The sequence below is a fragment of the Crocuta crocuta genome, unplaced genomic scaffold (assembly GCF_008692635.1).
Source record: "Crocuta crocuta isolate KB4526 unplaced genomic scaffold, BGI_CrCroc_1.0 scaffold187, whole genome shotgun sequence".
Lineage (NCBI taxonomy): Eukaryota > Metazoa > Chordata > Mammalia > Carnivora > Hyaenidae > Crocuta > Crocuta crocuta.
Window position 1 is genome coordinate 1,814,824 of NW_027532196.1, and position 18,528 is coordinate 1,833,351.

The 18,528-nt window shown below is 40.0% G+C and overlaps 1 protein-coding gene across 5 annotated transcripts in view; it reads left to right on the forward strand.

The window, feature by feature from the left end:
• The window catches only part of SEL1L2 (SEL1L2 adaptor subunit of SYVN1 ubiquitin ligase), a 174,313-nt gene extending 157,862 nt beyond the window's left edge, over window positions 1–16,451 (forward strand). For 4 of the 5 annotated variants that reach the window (XM_077777533.1, XM_077777530.1, XM_077777535.1 and 1 more), the window contains 6 exons: window positions 1,808–1,956; window positions 3,085–3,250; window positions 3,358–3,432; window positions 7,856–8,028; window positions 15,722–15,850; window positions 16,248–16,451. In XM_077777533.1, the coding sequence (XP_077633659.1) occupies window positions 1,808–1,956; window positions 3,085–3,250; window positions 3,358–3,432; window positions 7,856–8,028; window positions 15,722–15,850; window positions 16,248–16,370 (815 nt within the window). In that variant the 3' untranslated portion in view covers window positions 16,371–16,451. The remainder of the gene's footprint in view (window positions 1–1,807; window positions 1,957–3,084; window positions 3,251–3,357; window positions 3,433–7,855; window positions 8,029–15,721; window positions 15,851–16,247) is intronic. The other variant, XM_077777531.1, reaches the window with a different exon arrangement.
• Window positions 16,452–18,528: the final 2,077 nt, after the last annotated feature.

Sequence of the window (18,528 nt, forward strand, 5' to 3'; positions counted from 1 at the left end):
GAATTTACAGAATAGCACTGTCAAGAAAGAATAAGTGAATGAGCCTCTCTGTGAAATGCAATGAGAAGCCTGCTTCTTCAAAAGCAAAATAAAACAAACAAACAAAAATAAGAAAAGGCTCAGAATTCACGGGACTCGTCAATATAGAGAATGTTTGTGTGGTCATTGGACTGGTTGGGGTATAAACCAGATACAATGTGTTGAGGTATGAATGGAAGGTGAGGAAGTAGATAAGTAAAAATATTCTTGGAAGTTGTGTGCCTTTAAAAATGGAAGAAAAAGGATGGACCAAGAACCAAGAGGGAGTCCTTTTTAAGATGATGAGAGACCTGGGTATAATTTCTGACAAAAAAGAGCCAGCCAACGGAGATAATTAATGTGTCATGGAAGTTATGAGATAATTAATAAAGAGGTTCTGGAAAAAATTCAGTGGCATTAGGATCTGACTGCACCAAGGTAGGTGGAGGCCTTATTAGCCTTGATAAACAGGAGGGATTTCTCACCCTCAAAGACTGCAGAGATGGAGGAAAGAATGGTGCAGATATAAATCTGAAAGGAAGGAGAGAGAGGCAAGTGAGAAAAGACATTTTAGAATTTCCTCAATGAGCTAGGAGGTACCAACTTGTCTTCTGAGAAGGAAGGAAGAGTAATTAGGGTAGGAGGTCTCAGGAAGCCATGAAAGTTTGTAATACTCCGTGGGGACTTAGAGAGGGCATGCCCAAGACAAGTACCAAGAGATCTGAACATATCTGAGTATCCCCATAAGTCCTTCCTTTTAGAGGTAGAGCTAGGGCAGCAGCAGACTGCATCATCAGCTGTCATTTTCTATAGTAGCCCAAGGAGATGGCCTGTTTTGTATTTGTCTTGGGTGGTTGCCTAAGATGGCCTTGTTCTTCTGGTTCACTACAAGTCCCAGGCCCAGGGTTCATCAGATTCCTCAAGCTTCTAAAATAAGAGTAATAGTAATGGCTAATGTTTATTAAGTCTTTATGTGAATTTACTCATTTAGTCCTATCAGTACATCTAGAGGGGTTATCGTACAGTTTATAGATGAGCAAACTGAGCTATGTTAAGGTCCAACAGCTTGCCCAAGATCATGCATTTAGGAGAACTGGTATTCAAGCCCAAGTGATTTGCCTCCAGAGCCTTTGCTCTTGGTGGCAGTGCTTCTAAAGGTGATGAAATGTTAACAGCTGGAAAACAACTTAAGGACCATCTAGTGAAAGCCTCTTCTTTTGCAAACGAATAGCCTAGAAGTGTCCAAGTCACAAAGGAATAATGAAAGAGCCAGGACGTGAATCCCAGTTGCTGAGAGGATGCTGATTTTCCATCCTAGTCCCAAATGCCTCTCCTTGCTCCAAGCATGAGTCGAATCCAAGTTGGGCCTCCTGGAACTGGGATTTGCCTGCTCCAAAACCCATAGTTATGGCAAGGGGGAACTATATTGGTCTCCTGGTGTGGACAAGGATGGTGAGTCACACCCTGGTTGTTGTCCCTGGTCCTCAGAGACCACCACTTTGTTTCCTTTTATTAATCTCAGGTGTGTTATATTGAGGAGATATTTTCATGAGACTAAAGAGTCCTTGTTCAGATTTCTGAATGGGTCAAGAACATAAATGTCCATATTCTTACTTATAATCAAACTCAACTTTTCCCCTGCAAATAGTGGATCTGTAACAGCTTGACTTTTGGTTGGCTTTCTCGTCCTATTTAAAATAGAAGGCATCACTACGACCATTATATCCATAGATTATAATATGAAAAATAAAACAAACGAGGGGTGGCTCAAAATAATTTTAATTTTCAGCTGGCTCTGGAGTATGGAAGGATTATAAACTTGCCTTCAAATATTTTTACTTGGCATCTCAGAGTGGGCAGCCCCTCGCCATTTACTATCTGGCCGAGATGTACGCAACAGGAACAGGCGTTTTAAGATCGTGCAGGACTGCTGTGGAGGTAAATAATGGGACGTTTTTAAAGTATTTTTCATTTGTCACACAGAGGAGGTGAAACTGTCCTTAAGTTGTTGGCGCCTCTGATTTTATAGACATTACTTCTCCCAGTTGAGAGTGTGAACACTGACTTTTGCCAGGAGGAAAAGCAGTGATGAAACTCAGGCTGGGAAAGGGAAGAAGAGAAATGATCCCTCCTCTCTTGCATTGGGCTTTTCATCAGGTTCAGAGCCCACCTCAGAATTCCGTTAAGGAGCTCTGTCTCAGCCTTCACTCAAATGGCTGGGGCAACTGGGCACTTCAGTGGGATTGGGAGTTGTGGGAAATGAAAGGCTTGATTTAGCCCAGAAAATGCAGCCCACTGCTTCCTGGAAAGTCAGGTCTTTAGGTTTTTGATGATTTGGATGATGGCTGAGAAAGTGAATTCTTTCAGTCTGAGCCAATGATGTGCTTTTCAAAAGAAAGCTTTTAGGACCTTAATGTCCTTCATTGATTTATTAAACACTTCCACTGCACCAATATAAATACCTCCATGTTGCATCTGGCCCCTCTGAAACTCATTTCAAAAGCTGCCAGCTAATAATCTATCTTTAGATTTGCTCCTTTGCCAACTTCCTAATGAATTATGTATGGCTAGCCTCTTCTGGTTACATAAGGGCTATTCAGCTAAGTTGACGTTTGTCCCCACAGAGCTCTGCACACCTCCCTCGCGGTTATGTCACCTACACCCTCAGGCACTGTCTTCCCTTCATTTTCTCTTTTCTACATCAGCAGTGACCTTATAACTCACCCTTGCAGAGTAGCAGTGCCCAGAAAAGTCCTTTTTATAAAAAAAAAGAAGTCAATATATTCTTGTCCTGTCAAATAGCCTCTAAGTCAGGAAAGTTTATTACGCAAATTTAAAATAAGCCTCAGGAAGTTTCAGCTCGAGACCAGAAAATACACACCTGTGATCTCTGTGCCTATAAAAGGTATTATGTCTTCACCCTTAATAACTTTCAAAAGCTATGCTTTAGACCTGAAATCCTTGCCTGACCAGCTAGCAGGAACCAAAGATTGACTTCATTTATCATTTACCTGGGATGAAATAGACTGGCTAACTAGTCTGCTTGATTTCTCTTTCCATATACAGCTTTATAAAGGTGTTTGTGAACTAGGCCACTGGGCTGAGAAATTCCTGACAGCATACTTTGCCTATAAGGATGGTGATATCGATTCTTCTCTTGTTCAGTATGCAATGCTCGCAGAAATGGGGTATGAAGTAGCTCAGAGCAATTCGGCATTCATTTTGGAATCTAGTAAGATAAGTTAAAATTCTCTGCAATTCCCCAATCATACATATGCATAAATGACTTTACTACGTGGGTATTTTAAGCCTTCCTAATGAAATGTCTCCTTTTTTTAGAAAAGGTTAAAATTCTTGAGAAAGAGAAGATGTATCCAATGGCACTTCTCCTATGGAATCGAGCTGCCATTCAAGGTATAGAACCTCGATAAAAATAAGCACATACCTGGTCTCTGTCCACTATCAGTCATCGATTCGCTTAAGCTGAGTTCTTGGGTGTATAAGCAGGATATCAAGAAGGTGGTATTTCAAACTGTACCAATGTTAGGGTCAGTCCCTGGGTGAGAGGTCATTTCCAGGAATTTCTTTGTTATTCTCGAAGTTCCTGGCTTAGTAAGCCATAGGAATGTTTCTATGGCTCTGTTTCCATGGCACCAGAACAGTTGTTTGAAATATGACAATTTTACTCAGTAAACCAGTTTTTTTGTTCTAGCATCAGTCACTCATTTGCTGAGTTTTTTTTTCTGAGAAGTGACCTATGTCTCAATGAATTTATAGGCAAAATTACTTATGGATCTAAGTCTCATTTGATGTCTCTTTTGAAGTGCCACATTGATGATTACTACCAACTCCAGGTCTTTATTACAACTATTGACAAGTTAGCATCAGAAAACAAAACAGAACAAAACCCAGATCAAATGTCACAATCCTCTCCCTGTTCCTGCGGTTCCCATGCCCTGCTTACAGGATTCACATGTGATAAGGAATGTGTAATAGTACTGGTGGGAAAGCATTGACAGGTGGCATTATTAAAAGCAAACACATGCTGCAAAGCTCTCACTATCAGCATTTGGATATGTGAGGAACTGTCATGCAATAAAAGAGCAATTTTCCTTCCAATTAAGTTTCTTAAAGTTGTCTCATGTTGAGGTCGAATCACCTCTTTTCTATAAGAAGTGAATGGGATAAAAAATAATTCTCAACTGACATTAATATGAGGCAGAGGGGAAAAGTCACGGGAGTGCCTTCTCAGATCTAGGTGAGCAGGTGACCCAGCAGCAAGCCATCCATGCAACTTTGGTGAGAAATTCCCTTAAGAAGAAAAGTGTATGTTTTATAAAATGCAATAAAGACCTCGTTTGGTGTAGGGAAACAACACCAGCAATCCCTCAGCTGTGGCTAATCAGCTCCATTGCAACAAATACAGGCCTATAAATGTGTGGAAATTGCACGAAGGAAAAGAGACATTGAAAATGAGGAGACATTAATATTAAACAGAATTTTCCAATATATAAAAAAAAAGTCAAGCTGCTAAAAATAATTATGTGTCACAAGAGAGGTCAGGCATGAGTGTCCCTGGAGATGAGGCTGCTGAGTACCTCACTTGAGGTTAGGAAATCTAATAATGAACATTTCTAATCAGCACTGGTGGTGCTGTATGTGAAGAGAACGCTGAACGATCAGGACTCAGTCACCACGCTGTGACTGTGAAATTCAAGGGGAATCCTCCACACTGTCAAGTGACCCCCTGAGAACTGTCAGGGTCACCACATGCCCCCAGTCAGGCCCCTAATTAGGGGTGGAGCTGAATCCTCTGGAGAACCTGTTTGTTCACTGCCTTCCTTCTCAGAGACTTCAGAGGTTCTGCTTACCCCTTCTATAGCTTGAAAATACATAGAAGTCCTGTCTGTTTGTGGTTATGGCCCAGAAAGAATCTCAGGCTTAAAGGAGGGCAGCTTTGGGCAAAATTAGAAATGGAGTGGGTTTCTCATTAGGGCTCCAAGAGACTTCTGCCTCTCCAGCAAAATGTTTTCTAAATGCAATAAAGGGCCTCAAAGCCCTTCTCTTGGGTAGCATTTCTGTAAGGAATTACCCCCAGATACCTGTACATTTAAAAGTTTGTTTGTTTGTTTTGAAGTGGGGGTGGACAGAGGATGGGGAGAGAATCCAAAGCAGGCTCTGTACTGACAATGGGGTCTGAACTCATGAACTGTGAGATCATGACCTGAGCTGAAATCAAGAGTCAGATGCTTAACCAACTGAGCCACCAAGTCACCCCTCAGCTGCCAATACATTTTGAAGCATCTGGGAAGCAAACCCTATTAATGAATGTCTTTGGCAGCTTAAGAATTTTATGATGATACCTCTACTCAGAAAGAGCTAAAGATGGCTCATAGTATTACATTTTAATAGAGGATTCTAGAAGATTAAGAGAACTTCAGTATTCAATGGAATCAATCACAAAGGATTTTAGGCATTGCAGTAGGCCAAATATGGGAGAAATTTTGGATGGAGGAGTCCTATAGCCCTTAATTGTACACCTGAGACCACACTACACAGGGTGCTTCCTCCTTTTCCATGAGAGTCTAGATTGTACTAGAGGGGTGGACCACACCTGAGACAGATATCCTAGATTAGCATTCCCTCATCTTTTCAATCAACATTTTCCTAGTGAATGAAAACATGGACCCCCAAAGAGACCTTTAAAAGTCATCACTAAGTGGCCATGGTCTTCAAGAGATTGAAATCTCATATCTTAAAAGTCACGTGAATTTTTTTCTACTTCTAAATATATACAAATTTGTTGGAAAATAAGATTCCAAATTATATAACATTTGGGGAAAGCGTTTTCTAAAAAGTTTCCTACCATGTTTGTCCATTCATTCCATAAATATTTGTCAAGTACCATTCTAGGTCTGGGACTATATCAGTGATCAAGAACTTCAAAGTTCTTGTCCTCATAAGAGAGAGAGAAAATAAATTCATGAGATAGAGAGAGAGAGAGACTAAACAAATAAAATAACAGCGATACATGCTGTGAAAAAAATAAACCATGGAAGTGAGATAGATAACTACCAGAGTGGGGGACTGAAGCAATGCTTTAGACAAGGTAGTCAGAGAGGGCGTCTAGGAGGGAAGTGACACTGGCAGTGAGGCCTGAATAATGAGAAACCAGCCACATGAAGAGTCAGAGGAAGTCCAAACATGCCAGGCAGACAGACATGAAGAATCTTAATACACTTGAAGCAAGAATAAGCTTGGTATTTTGAAGGAGTATTAAGGAATTTTAAGAAAGCTATAGCATGTCGAGAAAATGACATGTGATGAGGTTAGTCAAGGAGGCAGAAGGGAAATGAAGCCCAACTTGTAGGTCAGCTAGGGAGTCTGGATATTATTCTAAGTGCAAAGTGAAGCTCTTTGGGGGCTAACACAGGGGAATAACATGATTTGACTTTATATTTGAAAAATACATACACATCATCCTGGCTGTTGCATGGAGAATATATTGGAAAGTGGAAATGAAAAGTTCAGATGATATTGTAGTATTCCAGGCTTGAACTAGGTGGTGGAAGAGACAGCAAGAAACAGGTATGTTTTTGAGGTAGAACTAATAGAACCTGGTAGTGGATTCAATAATGGAAGGGAGGGAAAAACAATTAGGAATAACTACCTTGGATTTATGCCTGAACAATGGTGCTAGCACTGAGATTGGGAAGAAAATGATGATTTGGTTTGGTTAGGTTGGATTAGGTTAGGTTAGGTTAGATTAGATTTGGGTTGAGGGAGGTAGATGGTAGGATGTTAGGAATCTCTACTTCATGTTTTGGGATCCAAGTAGGGAAGTCAAAGAGGTGATTAGAAGAGTCAGGGGCTTGGGGAAAGACAGGACTGTAGATAAAATTCAGGAAGAGTAAACATCAAGATAGGCATGGAACTAATTGAGATCACCTAGAAAAAGAGTTGAGATAGAGGAGGGTGGTAGAGAGAGGAGAGAAGAGAAAAAAAGGAAGAGAAGAAAGGAAAAGAAGGATTTAACTAATAAATCCTTGATATTCCAACATTTAGAAGCTGGGTGGGGGAGGAGTCAGGCAAGAGTCTAAAGAGGAGAGGCCAATGAAGCAGGAGAGAAATCAAGAGGATGCAGTATCACTGGTGTCAAGAGAGGAAAGTGCTTGGGCAGATACGTCCAACGAGATGAGGACAGGAAAGTGGCCAGTGGATTTGGCTGCATGGAGGTTACTCTAAAAGCAGCAGTTCCATGGAGAAGGGCAGAAGCTAGATTGGAGTGGATTCAAGAGTATGTGGGAGGTGAAGCTTTGGAGACAGTGAGTATGGAACACACTTTCCAAAGGGAAAGGCTGAGTGTGAAGGGAACAGAGAAATGGGGAGTAGTTAGGAGGACACACATGGGATAAAGAAAGGATTTGTTTTCGTTCATAGAAGATACCAAAGTGTGTTTAAATGACTGACAGGACTGACCTAGGAAAGAGGGTGACATGGGCAATGCAGGAGAGTGCAGCTTCAGGGATGAAGTTTGAGAAAAGAAGGGGTGGGATCTAATTTCTCAAGAGTTGACCTACCTTCACGAAATGAATTTGAAAGGTAAAATTCATTATTTTTATTCTTTAGAAACATTTGTACTATACCATGGGAGTTATCCTATAAGGAAGACAGCTAACAATGAGTGAGATAATTTATGTCCATAAATTATACCTAATCTTGATTCTAAGATTTTTAGTGTTTTTTTTTTTATGTATATTATCATTAGACTGAGTTACTAGGAACTGTACATGAATCATCAGAGTTCTTTTTCTTTTCTTTCTAATATTTCTATCAGGCAATGCTTTCGCTAGAGTAAAACTTGGAGATTACCATTACTATGGCTACGGGACTAAAAAAGACTATCAAACAGCGGCCACACATTACAGCATTGCAGCCGACAAATACCACAGCGCACAAGCCATGTTTAATCTGGCCTATATGTATGAACATGGTTTAGGTATCGCAAAGGTAATTGTGTTTGTAATAATCCAAACCTAGTAATGGCAACTGTATGGGAAGGGAACATTTGTATGTGTTTTTAAATTCATTGATGTCATCGATGTAGAGAAAGGAAGGAAAAGACATTTGCCGAGTCCCTCTCCCCATGCCAACACATAGTACTTACCCTAATGTGAACTCTGTGAGGAGGAAATTATGTTTTCCATTTATGCCCAAAGACATAACTAACAAGTTGAAATAAATCTAGTGTCAGCTAGTTAGATTCATAACTTCATGCTTTTTCCAGCAATACTAGTGGGCCCTGCCTCCTCCACTCCCTAACACCTCCAGGCCTTTTTCCATTAAAATTTCTATTGACTCTCAAGCTCTCAGTAAACAAGGAGAGAGTGGAAATGAAGTCAGAGCTGGATACCAAGGTGACATTAATCTATAAATGTCTTATAAATCACCCACTGTGTGCATGACACACGAGAATCCTAAAAAAATGGATCTCCATCTTTCAATGACTATACTTAACTTGAGGAGATAAGGCATATTTATTAAGAAAGAGAACTAATACTACAAGGCAATATTGGGTAAGTCCTTTGGTAAGTGGAATTAAAGCAGAAGATGACATTGGGTTCTGACTCAGTGAGAGGTGTATTAAATATCAATAATGAAAGTAATAGGCAGGCATTGGTATATTATGTATAGGATAAATCACACAACTATTTAAATCACACAACCACTCAATGAGAGAAATCCTATCATTGCCATCACTGAATGCTTTAGGAAACCAAAGTGCAGAGAGGTTAAGTCACTTGGTCAAGTTTGCAGAACTCATTGGTGGTGGAGTCAGAAGTTGAACCCAGGCCTGTCTGACCCCATGTTTTTGAAAGAGTAGACCCTGCACTGAGTCATTCTTAGCGTTCAAGTATATATTTCAAATCAGTGTTTATACTCCTGGCTGCATTTTGAGAGCCCAATAATGAAGGGGTTATCTGCTTTTCTATGCTTTCTTTCTTCCATTTGTGCTAGTAGTTGAGAATTATTGGTGGGGAATTTCCTATCTGACCGCTAATAGTGCACTGTGCAACAACCAAGGGCTTCATATTCAAGCACAAACAATCCAGATCCCTGCCTTCCTGAGCTCTCCCTGTGGCCTGCTTTTTCAGTGACCACTTTTCATCAGCCCAGCACCCTAAGCTGCGGAAAGACTGTCAAACCCAAACCCAGTATGTTTTCCCCATTCTTAGCAGGTACAGGCTTCCTGTGTTTATAAAATGAGATCAAATAGCTAAATCAGAAGATTCTTTAGATGTCATTTAGCCACACCCCACTCCCTTTTAACCATCATCTACATCTGTAAAACAGAACGATGATACCTCCCCTCCCCAGGCTTTGAAATAAAACAATAAGCCTTTGTGAAAAGGCTTTGTAGTCAGTGTATGGAATAACTGTTAGTGAGATCAGAAGAGAATTTGAGTGACTGCTAAGTAAAGTTTCAATAAGAGTAACGCTTTTGTTCCTCATTCCTCATGCAAAATGTAACAGTAAAGGTGAAAGGAGCACTGTGTGTATCACAGATAAAAGTGACCCCACTCTATGGGTTAAATTCAAATTAGCTCACCTGTCCTGTGTGATTCAACGACTTGATCCCCATGACAGTCTTATCCTCACCACAACGAGGCTATTTCACCTTAAGAGCCTGGGGGCATGGAGGACACAGGGCCAGCTGTGCACAAGAGAGGACACTGCCTACTGGAGCCCAGATGGCCCACTGTGTCAGAGGGTCCGGTTTTCCTCCCTGGAGTCACCCCTAACCTCTTTCCTAGTCACTTTCTTCACAGTGTCAAACAGCAGCTGTCAAGACATACGTTTAATACATTTAGAAGAAACTTTGAAATTTGTTTCTGGACACATTTCTGTTCCTTCCCGTCCAGGTCCTGTTAAATCACGGGTAGTTCATTTTGATCAGTATCTCAGAGTCACAGGTGTATTTTTTCCTACAGAGAGTCTCCACACATTAAAAAAAAAAAAAGCATAAACAAAAAAACAAGAAACAGGGCTGTACTTAGATCCCGACAGAATTTTAGGTTTAGTTAATGAGGAGCCATTGCTCTTTGTCTTTATTAATTTCTTCTGTTTTGCAATAAGAAAAATAATAACCAAGTACCCAGGGGCCAAGTTTATTAATCTTGCTATCTCATAGTCAAATTAACAAGGAGATACCACATTTTCTAATCCTTAAAATGAATATGCTGATAATTAAAAAGCCAAAGGTTGTTCCAGCCATGGTTAATAAAAGCAAAGCAATTAGGAGAACAGACTTTCACAGCATTTAAGTCATCAAGTAATTAAGCATTTCTTCAGCAGGGCACTTTACAATCCTCTCTATTAGTCCTCATGCAAACCAGCGGGAAAGATAAGTATAATACCATTACCAGGATTTCTTTGAGACTCAAGAAAGGTTTTGTAAACATAAAACCCTCTGGGAGAAGGAAGTGAGGTATTAATCAACCCATGGTAAATCAGTATAAAAATTTGGGTCATTGTTGTCCTCATCTGTCTTTAAGAAAGGATATCAGAGCTGGGTGATGTAGGCAACTTAATCCTAACAGCTTCACTTGAGAAGCATCTCATTACCCAATTTATGACTTTGAATTAAGCTTAGTGAGCTCCTTAACTTCAACTGTGGGCCAAGACAGCACCATTGTTCTGGGAATAGAAAATAATGCCTGCAGAAGAACTGGGAGAGGACCTGAACTAATTTAGAAATACAAGCACTTAGCTCACAAGATGTTACGAAACTCTGTCTCAATTTACACTTGATTCAGAAGTACTTCAGAAATTTAACCATGAACAAAATGAATCGCCTATCCCTTCCTGACCATTCCATCTGTGTCCTGGTTCAGGCCAGCATTTTGATCCAGACTTGTTGTAAAGACTTCTCAGTGGTCTCCGACTCTACTGTTCTTCCTTTAAATCTGAGGCAGAGAAAGCTGTGTCTGCCAAAGATTTGTAATCCTCAGTTCACTGGGAGGACTTGTTACTGAGATGTGTCTTCTAGTCAGAGACTACATTTCCCAGCTCCCTTTCCTCCTTACCCCTGTTGAAATTTGGGGGTTTATTTGTTACAGATGTTAGCATTACCTTAGTTAACACATAACCCATCTAGCAAAGGACTACCAGGTTATTTTTTGTAACCAGGTGGAGGTACTCCTCCACCTCACTCCTCCAAAAACCATACACATACACAAAAAGTACAAGCAAACAAACACAAAAATAAAATGATCTTATTGATTTTGTATCGCCTAATCAAGTCCAGACTTCTTATTCTGGCATTCAAAACCCTCCTTGACCTAACCTACCTACTTCTCTATATGTCTTCTAGGCTACTTTTCCTTCCCTCCCAACCAGAGACCTTGAATTAAACCCTCCTGACTTTTGATCATATCACCTCATTTGCTGGAATGATCTTCTCCCACAGTTTTGACCACTAAAGACCCCTGAGTTTTTGAAAGAATAGTTCTGATACCATCTCCTCCACAAACCCTTCATTGAGCCCCTAAATTTGAAAGATATCTGCATCTGCTTCTAAACTACCATGATACTGTGACTTTACTTAGTTATCCACTCAAATATTTTTCATGTGCTTGTTTTGTGTTGGGAAGCAATGTGCTTCATTCTAGTGATACAAGGACAAAACTATCTTCAAAGAGCTCATAGCCTGCTATGGAAGAAACATGTCCATAGTTATAGTGAAAGCCTCAAATGGTACCAGTGTGTGCTCACACAAGTAAAGTACTGTGAAAATGTTAAGGGGGTTGGGAAACAGTGAATTCAGGGGGCAGAATCAGTACTGCCAGATCTTGTTACTAAAATGATTTTATAACATGGAGTATAAGAAACACATGACAATTTTTTTAATGGAAGAAAGCAGGTATATTTTAGGATAATGACTAAGAAATCTATCCTAAATTAAGACAAAAGGTGGTGGGGGTGGGGGTTGGAATTAGCCTTTGGGGATGAGTTTCCAGTATATATAGTTAGACCTACCGATAATATGTTTTTGGGATCCTACAGAGAAAACAAAACCACATCCACTGAATAAATTATAAATAAACCTATCAAAAATAAGAGTAATTATGACACAAGATATTTTCACTTCTCATTTGTCTGGTCTGACCACTTATAGAGTGTTAGAGTGGAAGCTTTAAACACCAGAATAGAATTATTTTCTGGAAAGGACAAGTTCAAGTTAGATATTTTAAATGGCCTTGTCGGAAATATGACAGGACAAAACACACACCTCTTTGAAATGGCCATAACTTCTCTTGAAATAAATGCCTTATTACCTAATAAAATAATAAGAAATGTGCAAAAACATTATGTGTGGATAGCTTTATCACAGGATAAAAGTCCTACAAGCAAACAAATAAATAAACTGCTTCAAAATAGAAGACACGCTCTGTAAACTATCACATGGTAGTATACCATTCAATATGTATTTTATGGCCCTTTGGTTAAGTGAGCAGGCTAGAAGCAGACCATCTGGATTTGAATCTCTGCTCTGCCACTTACAAGTGACATGAATTTAGGTAACTGACTTAAGTTAGGTAACTGACTTAACTGACTTTGCCTCAGTTTCTTCATCTTTATAGTAGAGTTAATATCATCTGCCCTATGTAATGTCATGAGGTTTAAATAAATGACAGTGGTAACTGGCATGCAATATGAGTATTTAATAAGCATTAGCCATTATTACTAAATACTACACAACTGTTAAAAATAAAAATATATACTAAAGGAATATCTTAGGACATGGTATGTTATTTGAAATATATTGTTAGATTAAGAAAGCAGAAGACAAAATATTGTGCAAGATGAAATATTCCTAAAAGTATGTATATTTGAATATATATATTTGAATGTACATATATTTGAATATATATGTATATAATATATGTATATATGCTGGAAGGATGTATATAAAATATTATCAGTACTTATCTCTGTACAGTGAAATTACAGGTGGGTTTCTAATATTTTTCAACTCTATGTTTTTGAAATTTTCTCGAAGTAGTATATGGTATATTTACAGTAAGAAAATAAGAATAAACTACTCAAAAAGTCTACCTCCTTCTTGGTATAAGAAGTTTTTGATGTCACCCAAAGATTCAGGGCTAGCAAACTCCTGCATCATGTATTTCAACAATTTTCCTAAACCATATACTTTATTTCTGGAGAATTCTGTATTTTTGAATTATAAGAAGCTATTTTGAACATGTGAACATTGGGCAATACTTGGGCACACCTGATATTTTACTTGGAAACACATTATTTAACAAGAGACTACAGATAGCTTTACATAATCCCCTCAATCATTGAATTTAAAGTAAAATAAGCTCAAATGTATCACAGGAAAGTTAAATGTAAGTGGATTGGGTGTGCAATGGGCTTATTTAATGAACCCTGGCCATCATCAAAGCACTTTTGAAGGAAAGTTTTTGTATGAATGACTTGGATTTCTTCCTAAATAAGGATCAAAGAACAAGAAGTCTTTTCTAGAGCCAACTAATAAAATTTCTTAGATATGGGTTGCACTAATTAGCCAGTGAATTCAGGAATTTCTTTCTCTGGGAATTTTAAAGAAAGACTTTCATGTCCCACCCCACCCCCACTGAGAATTGTGAGGCCCCCTGGGTAAGGAGCGAGTTCATCTCACTTTAACGGAATTTCTTGCTATTTTTTATTATAAACTAAGCAACTGAATTGTGATGTTTGTGCCTCAAGAAATAAATTAATAACTATTGCCTGCTTCAAATAAGAATGAATGCCTGAGATATTGACAAATGCTGTTGTTCCCTGAATGCCCTATTAAAGTCAATATGCTTTCATGTGTGGGGGTGACACAGCCTTTATAATCTGCAGGGTGCTTTCAAATGAACACCCACTGAATTTGTTGGAATTAGAGACACAAATTAGAGTTTTTATAACATCCATTTTCTCTGTTGCCAGGAAGATTTGTTCAGAACAGTCTCTTGCGTCTTAAGTTTTTAGCGAGAATATACCTCTTTCTCCAACAAATCAATTTACAAGACCACAAAGCTTTGGGAAAATTTTAAGAGATGACAAGCAGAACACAGCTGAGAGAGAATACCGTCCAAAATATGGGTTTAGCAGGGGCCGCAGGGATTCACAACTACTGCACTCTGTGTAATAGAGGTTTGGGGGATGGAGAGGAAAGACAAAGACATACAGGATAACCATAGTTTGTGAAAATCTCTCTCCTTATCCTTTTGAAGATAATCCAAAGGCACTCAGCAAAGTACACTAATGGGACTGGCCCAAGGCACTTAAACCTTTAAAAGCAACACTACTTAGCTTTTTCATTACTCTGGGAAGTCAAGCAAAAGTAAAGCAAACAAATAAAAATAAGCCATAAGTAGGTGAAAATCAAAGAAAAAAAATTCTGCCATGGCATAATTTAATGGGAAAAATATCCCTAAAAATATAGTATGTAATTTGAGGAATCAAAATTCCAGCCTGAGGAGTAAATGGTTCATTCACTCATTCTATAAGTATTATCAGAGACAAGCTATGTACTCGGCACTCCGTTAGACCCTGGGAATTGAGGGGTTAACAAGTAGTCCATGTCCTTAAGGACAAGGACAAATGACCAAGCAAATTCTGTAACTTCAGGTATGAAAAGTACTATAAAGAAACCTAGGAGTTTTAAATGATTGTTAGTATGGGTACTGTTATTTGTTTTGGGGAGCTGGATGTTGCTATCTAGTGTTCTGCTTTAACTGGAACCACAGCTATGGTCTGGCCCAGCAGTATCCACAAAAGCTTTTTGTGTTGGTTTTCTATGTGTTAGTTTCTATGTTATAGCAATAACAAACTACCACAAATGTAGTGGCTTAAAACAACTCACATTAACTAATTAATTAATTAATTTTTATTTATGAGAGAGAGCACGTGAGTTGGGGAGAGGAGCAAAGGTAGAGATAGAATCTTAAGCAGGCTCCATGCTCAGCACAGAGCCCAGTGCAGGGCTCGATCTCACCAATTGTGAGATCATGACCTGAGCCGAAATCAAGTCAGTCACTTAACTGACTGAGCCATCCAGGCACCCCACAACCACATTTATTATCTCATGGTTTCTCTAGGTCAAAAGTCTGGGTGAGCTTGACCCATCCTCTGTGTAGAGTTTCACAGCCTAAAGTCAATCTGTGTTCCTTCTTGGGAGCTTTAGGGAAGAATCACTTCCAAGCTCACTCAGGTTGTTGGGCATATTCAGTTTCTTGTGGTGTAGAACTGAGGGTCCCATTTCCTTGCTGGCTGCTCACGTTCCTTCTCAAGTAAGTTGAGCCCTTCTCAAACCCAGAAGCTTCAGCTTCTACTTCTGCCATATCTGACTTTCTCTCCTGACCTCAGCCCTGAGAAAACTGTGTTTAAGGGCTCATGTAAACCACCCAGATAATCCAGGATAATTTCTCTATCTTAAGGTCTCTAGTCTGAATGACATTTTCAAAGTCCCCTTTGCCATGTATAACATATTCACAGGTTCCAAATATTATGGCATGACTGTCTTGGCAGGGATGGGGGAGGTGGTGGGCTACCAAAGATAAATAACAATATTTCAAGCAATAGTGTTCATTTAATTACCCCTAAAAAATCTGCACTTCATGAGTCGGGGCTATTCTTCTATTTCTAGGACATTCACTTGGCCAGAAGGTTGTATGATATGGCTGCTCAAACAAGTCCAGATGCCCACATACCTGTTTTCTTTGCCCTCATGAAACTGGAAACTGTGCATTTGCTCCAAGATATCCTGTTTTTTAATGTAAGTTTGTCTCAAATAAGTCCCAAATCTCTGAAAACCCAAAAGAGCAGCTTTTTTTCTTTTACAAATAGTTTATTGTCAAATTAGTTTCCACATAACACCCAGTGCTCATCCCCCCCAGTGTCCTCCTCCATGCCCATCCCCCCTCCCCCCACATCCATCAGTCCTCAGTTTTTGTCAGCATTCAAGAGTCTCTCATGGTTTGCCTCTCTCCCTTTCCTTCACCATTTCCCCCCTTCTTCTCCCCCTTGTTCATCAATTAAGTTCCTCCTAATCCTCCTATACGTGCAAACATATGATACCAAAAGAGCAGCTTTTGAATGGTGGGATGGAAGGAGATGATGGCTCTATATGGAGGGGGAGGCTTGGATTTGTTTTGACAGAATGTCTCTTCCAGCAGTTTACAAGGCAATGGAAATGGGTGAAACTGGACAACACCCTTGGACCATACTGGGACTTACTTGTGATTGGCCTAATTGTTGCTGTGCTGATCTTCTTGCTTATAAATCGCTACCGGTAGAATCTGAACCACAGGAAAACTTGCAGCTGGGAACAGTTTGCTTCAAGTCATACTCACTAAATAAAGAATTTCCTCATGAAACTCAAGAGTCTGCTATAGATTTCCCACACAGGCCTGTGGTGGAAAATGGACAAAACTTGAGACCTGTCTTTAGAAACCATTTCAGACTTCCTGCTTAATTGGGGTGACCACTTGTGGGGGAGTGAGTTGCTAAAGACCAGTCACCTGAGGTTTCCTTACAGACTTGTTGTTGTGGTAATCTAGTCCCTAGTTAGGGATAATGGCCACCCATTTTCATGTTGTGATAACAGCCTCTTCCTTCTCAAGAGGATGAATGTGTTTCTTAGCTCCTACACACATACAGAGACAGAGAGGAGGAGGAGTTTGGGAGGACAGGAACACAGATCCCTCAGAAAATGAGAAAGATATAAATTTACAAATAGACTCTTCATCTTGGGGGAATGATCCTGTGAACCACATCATGAACAACAGTTCCTCATGGCATGCCATGTGGGGGGACTGGCTCATACTCCTCCCCGAGGGGCCTTCTATCCAAGTTCCCTTAGCAGTTTTAAAGTGAACAACGCCACTTGGGTCTGTCTAGCGTTGTACCCTTCTCTGTGATTCCTCACTAGAACCCTGCTCTCCCTTGGTCCCTGAAGACACCAGCTTCTGAGGACAGAGCTAAAGAGCCTGGTTCCCCCTCTCTCATGGCAGGAAGAGCAGGGACCTGAGTCTGATATCAGTTTGCACGAGGAGAGAGCAGGAGGCCCAGGACTTACATAAAGGGCCAGGCTTGCATCTCAGCTTTCACAACTCTTTAGCTGTATGACCTGTCTGAGCCTCACCTCAGTCTCCTGATCTGCAAAATGGGAAGATCTTAGCTGGTATGAGGATTAAAGGGATAACCTATATAAAGGGACTATCACAGGGCCTGGTGTTCTAGAATGAACTCCACAAATGGTAACTTCCAATACTCTGTTAAAGCTCATGGATAATTGATTGGAAAATGGAGACAGCTGAGTTGATGATAATCTGTATGGGTTTAGTGCTCTGCAGTTAGTTCTTCAGCCAAAATCCTAGGTGTTTTGGTGGGAAAAGATTGTGCTTGCCTACTTGAAAAATCCAACCCTGGGACAGAAAAAGAGTTAGTTAATTATGTCAATCATAATCAGAAAGTAGAATGAAAAGGTGAGAGAACACTGAATGTGGGACCAAACAACCTGGACTTGAGAGCTCTATGTATGACTTTGGGCATAACTTCTCTAAATCTCAGTTTTTCCTCCATTAAATGGGATTAAGTCCTGCCTTACCAGAGAATTGTGAGGTTTACATAAGCCTAACTTCAAAAATGCTTTATAAACACTACATGTACAAATACTAGCTACATCAGTTATTTAGCCATGAATTAATCCTGGCCTTTCTGAGATCCAAGTGTTTTAGAATTTCCTGGACAGAAGTCCTGACGAACCAGAGAGTTCCACTTCTGAAGGAACTTTTATTTACAAACATGCCAAGAAGGAGCAGGCATCCAAACCTCCAGTCAATGCCTAATGGACAACAAGCCAGAGGTGAATTGTATCCCACAGGTGTCTGCAGTGCAAAGATGACGGAGATGGGTATAAGGGCAAAGAGGGGAGTGTGGAAAGCAAAATAGGGGAGTCTGGAAGAAAGTGAGCTTTTTTAAAAAAATGTTTTATTTATTTTTGAGAGAGAGAGAGACAGCATGAGCAGGGGAGGGTCAAAGAGAGGGAGACACAGAATCTGAAGACAGGCTCCAAGCTCTGAACGAGATGTCAGCACAGAGCCCAATGCAGGGCTCGAACCCATGAACCCATGAGATCATGACCTGAGCTGAAGTCAGACCCTTAACAACTGAGCCACCCAGGTGCCCCTAAAAAGTGAGCTTCTTAAAGGTAAAGCTTATGAAAATAGCTGCAGGCAGGGAAGAAATGGGAGAGAGACTCTGTGGCTTGCTAGGTAGAATAGAACACAGTCAGAAATATAGAAGCAAAGATGGTATGAGCTCATAAATTTCCCATTTCAGCTAATCGTTCTAAGCTAATGTGACAAAGTCTTTGAAAGCATGAGCAGCTTAGGGGGTTTGAATCATTCAAGCTCCATTTCTAAGCCTCCTCTCTGGAGCCACCACAGAGGC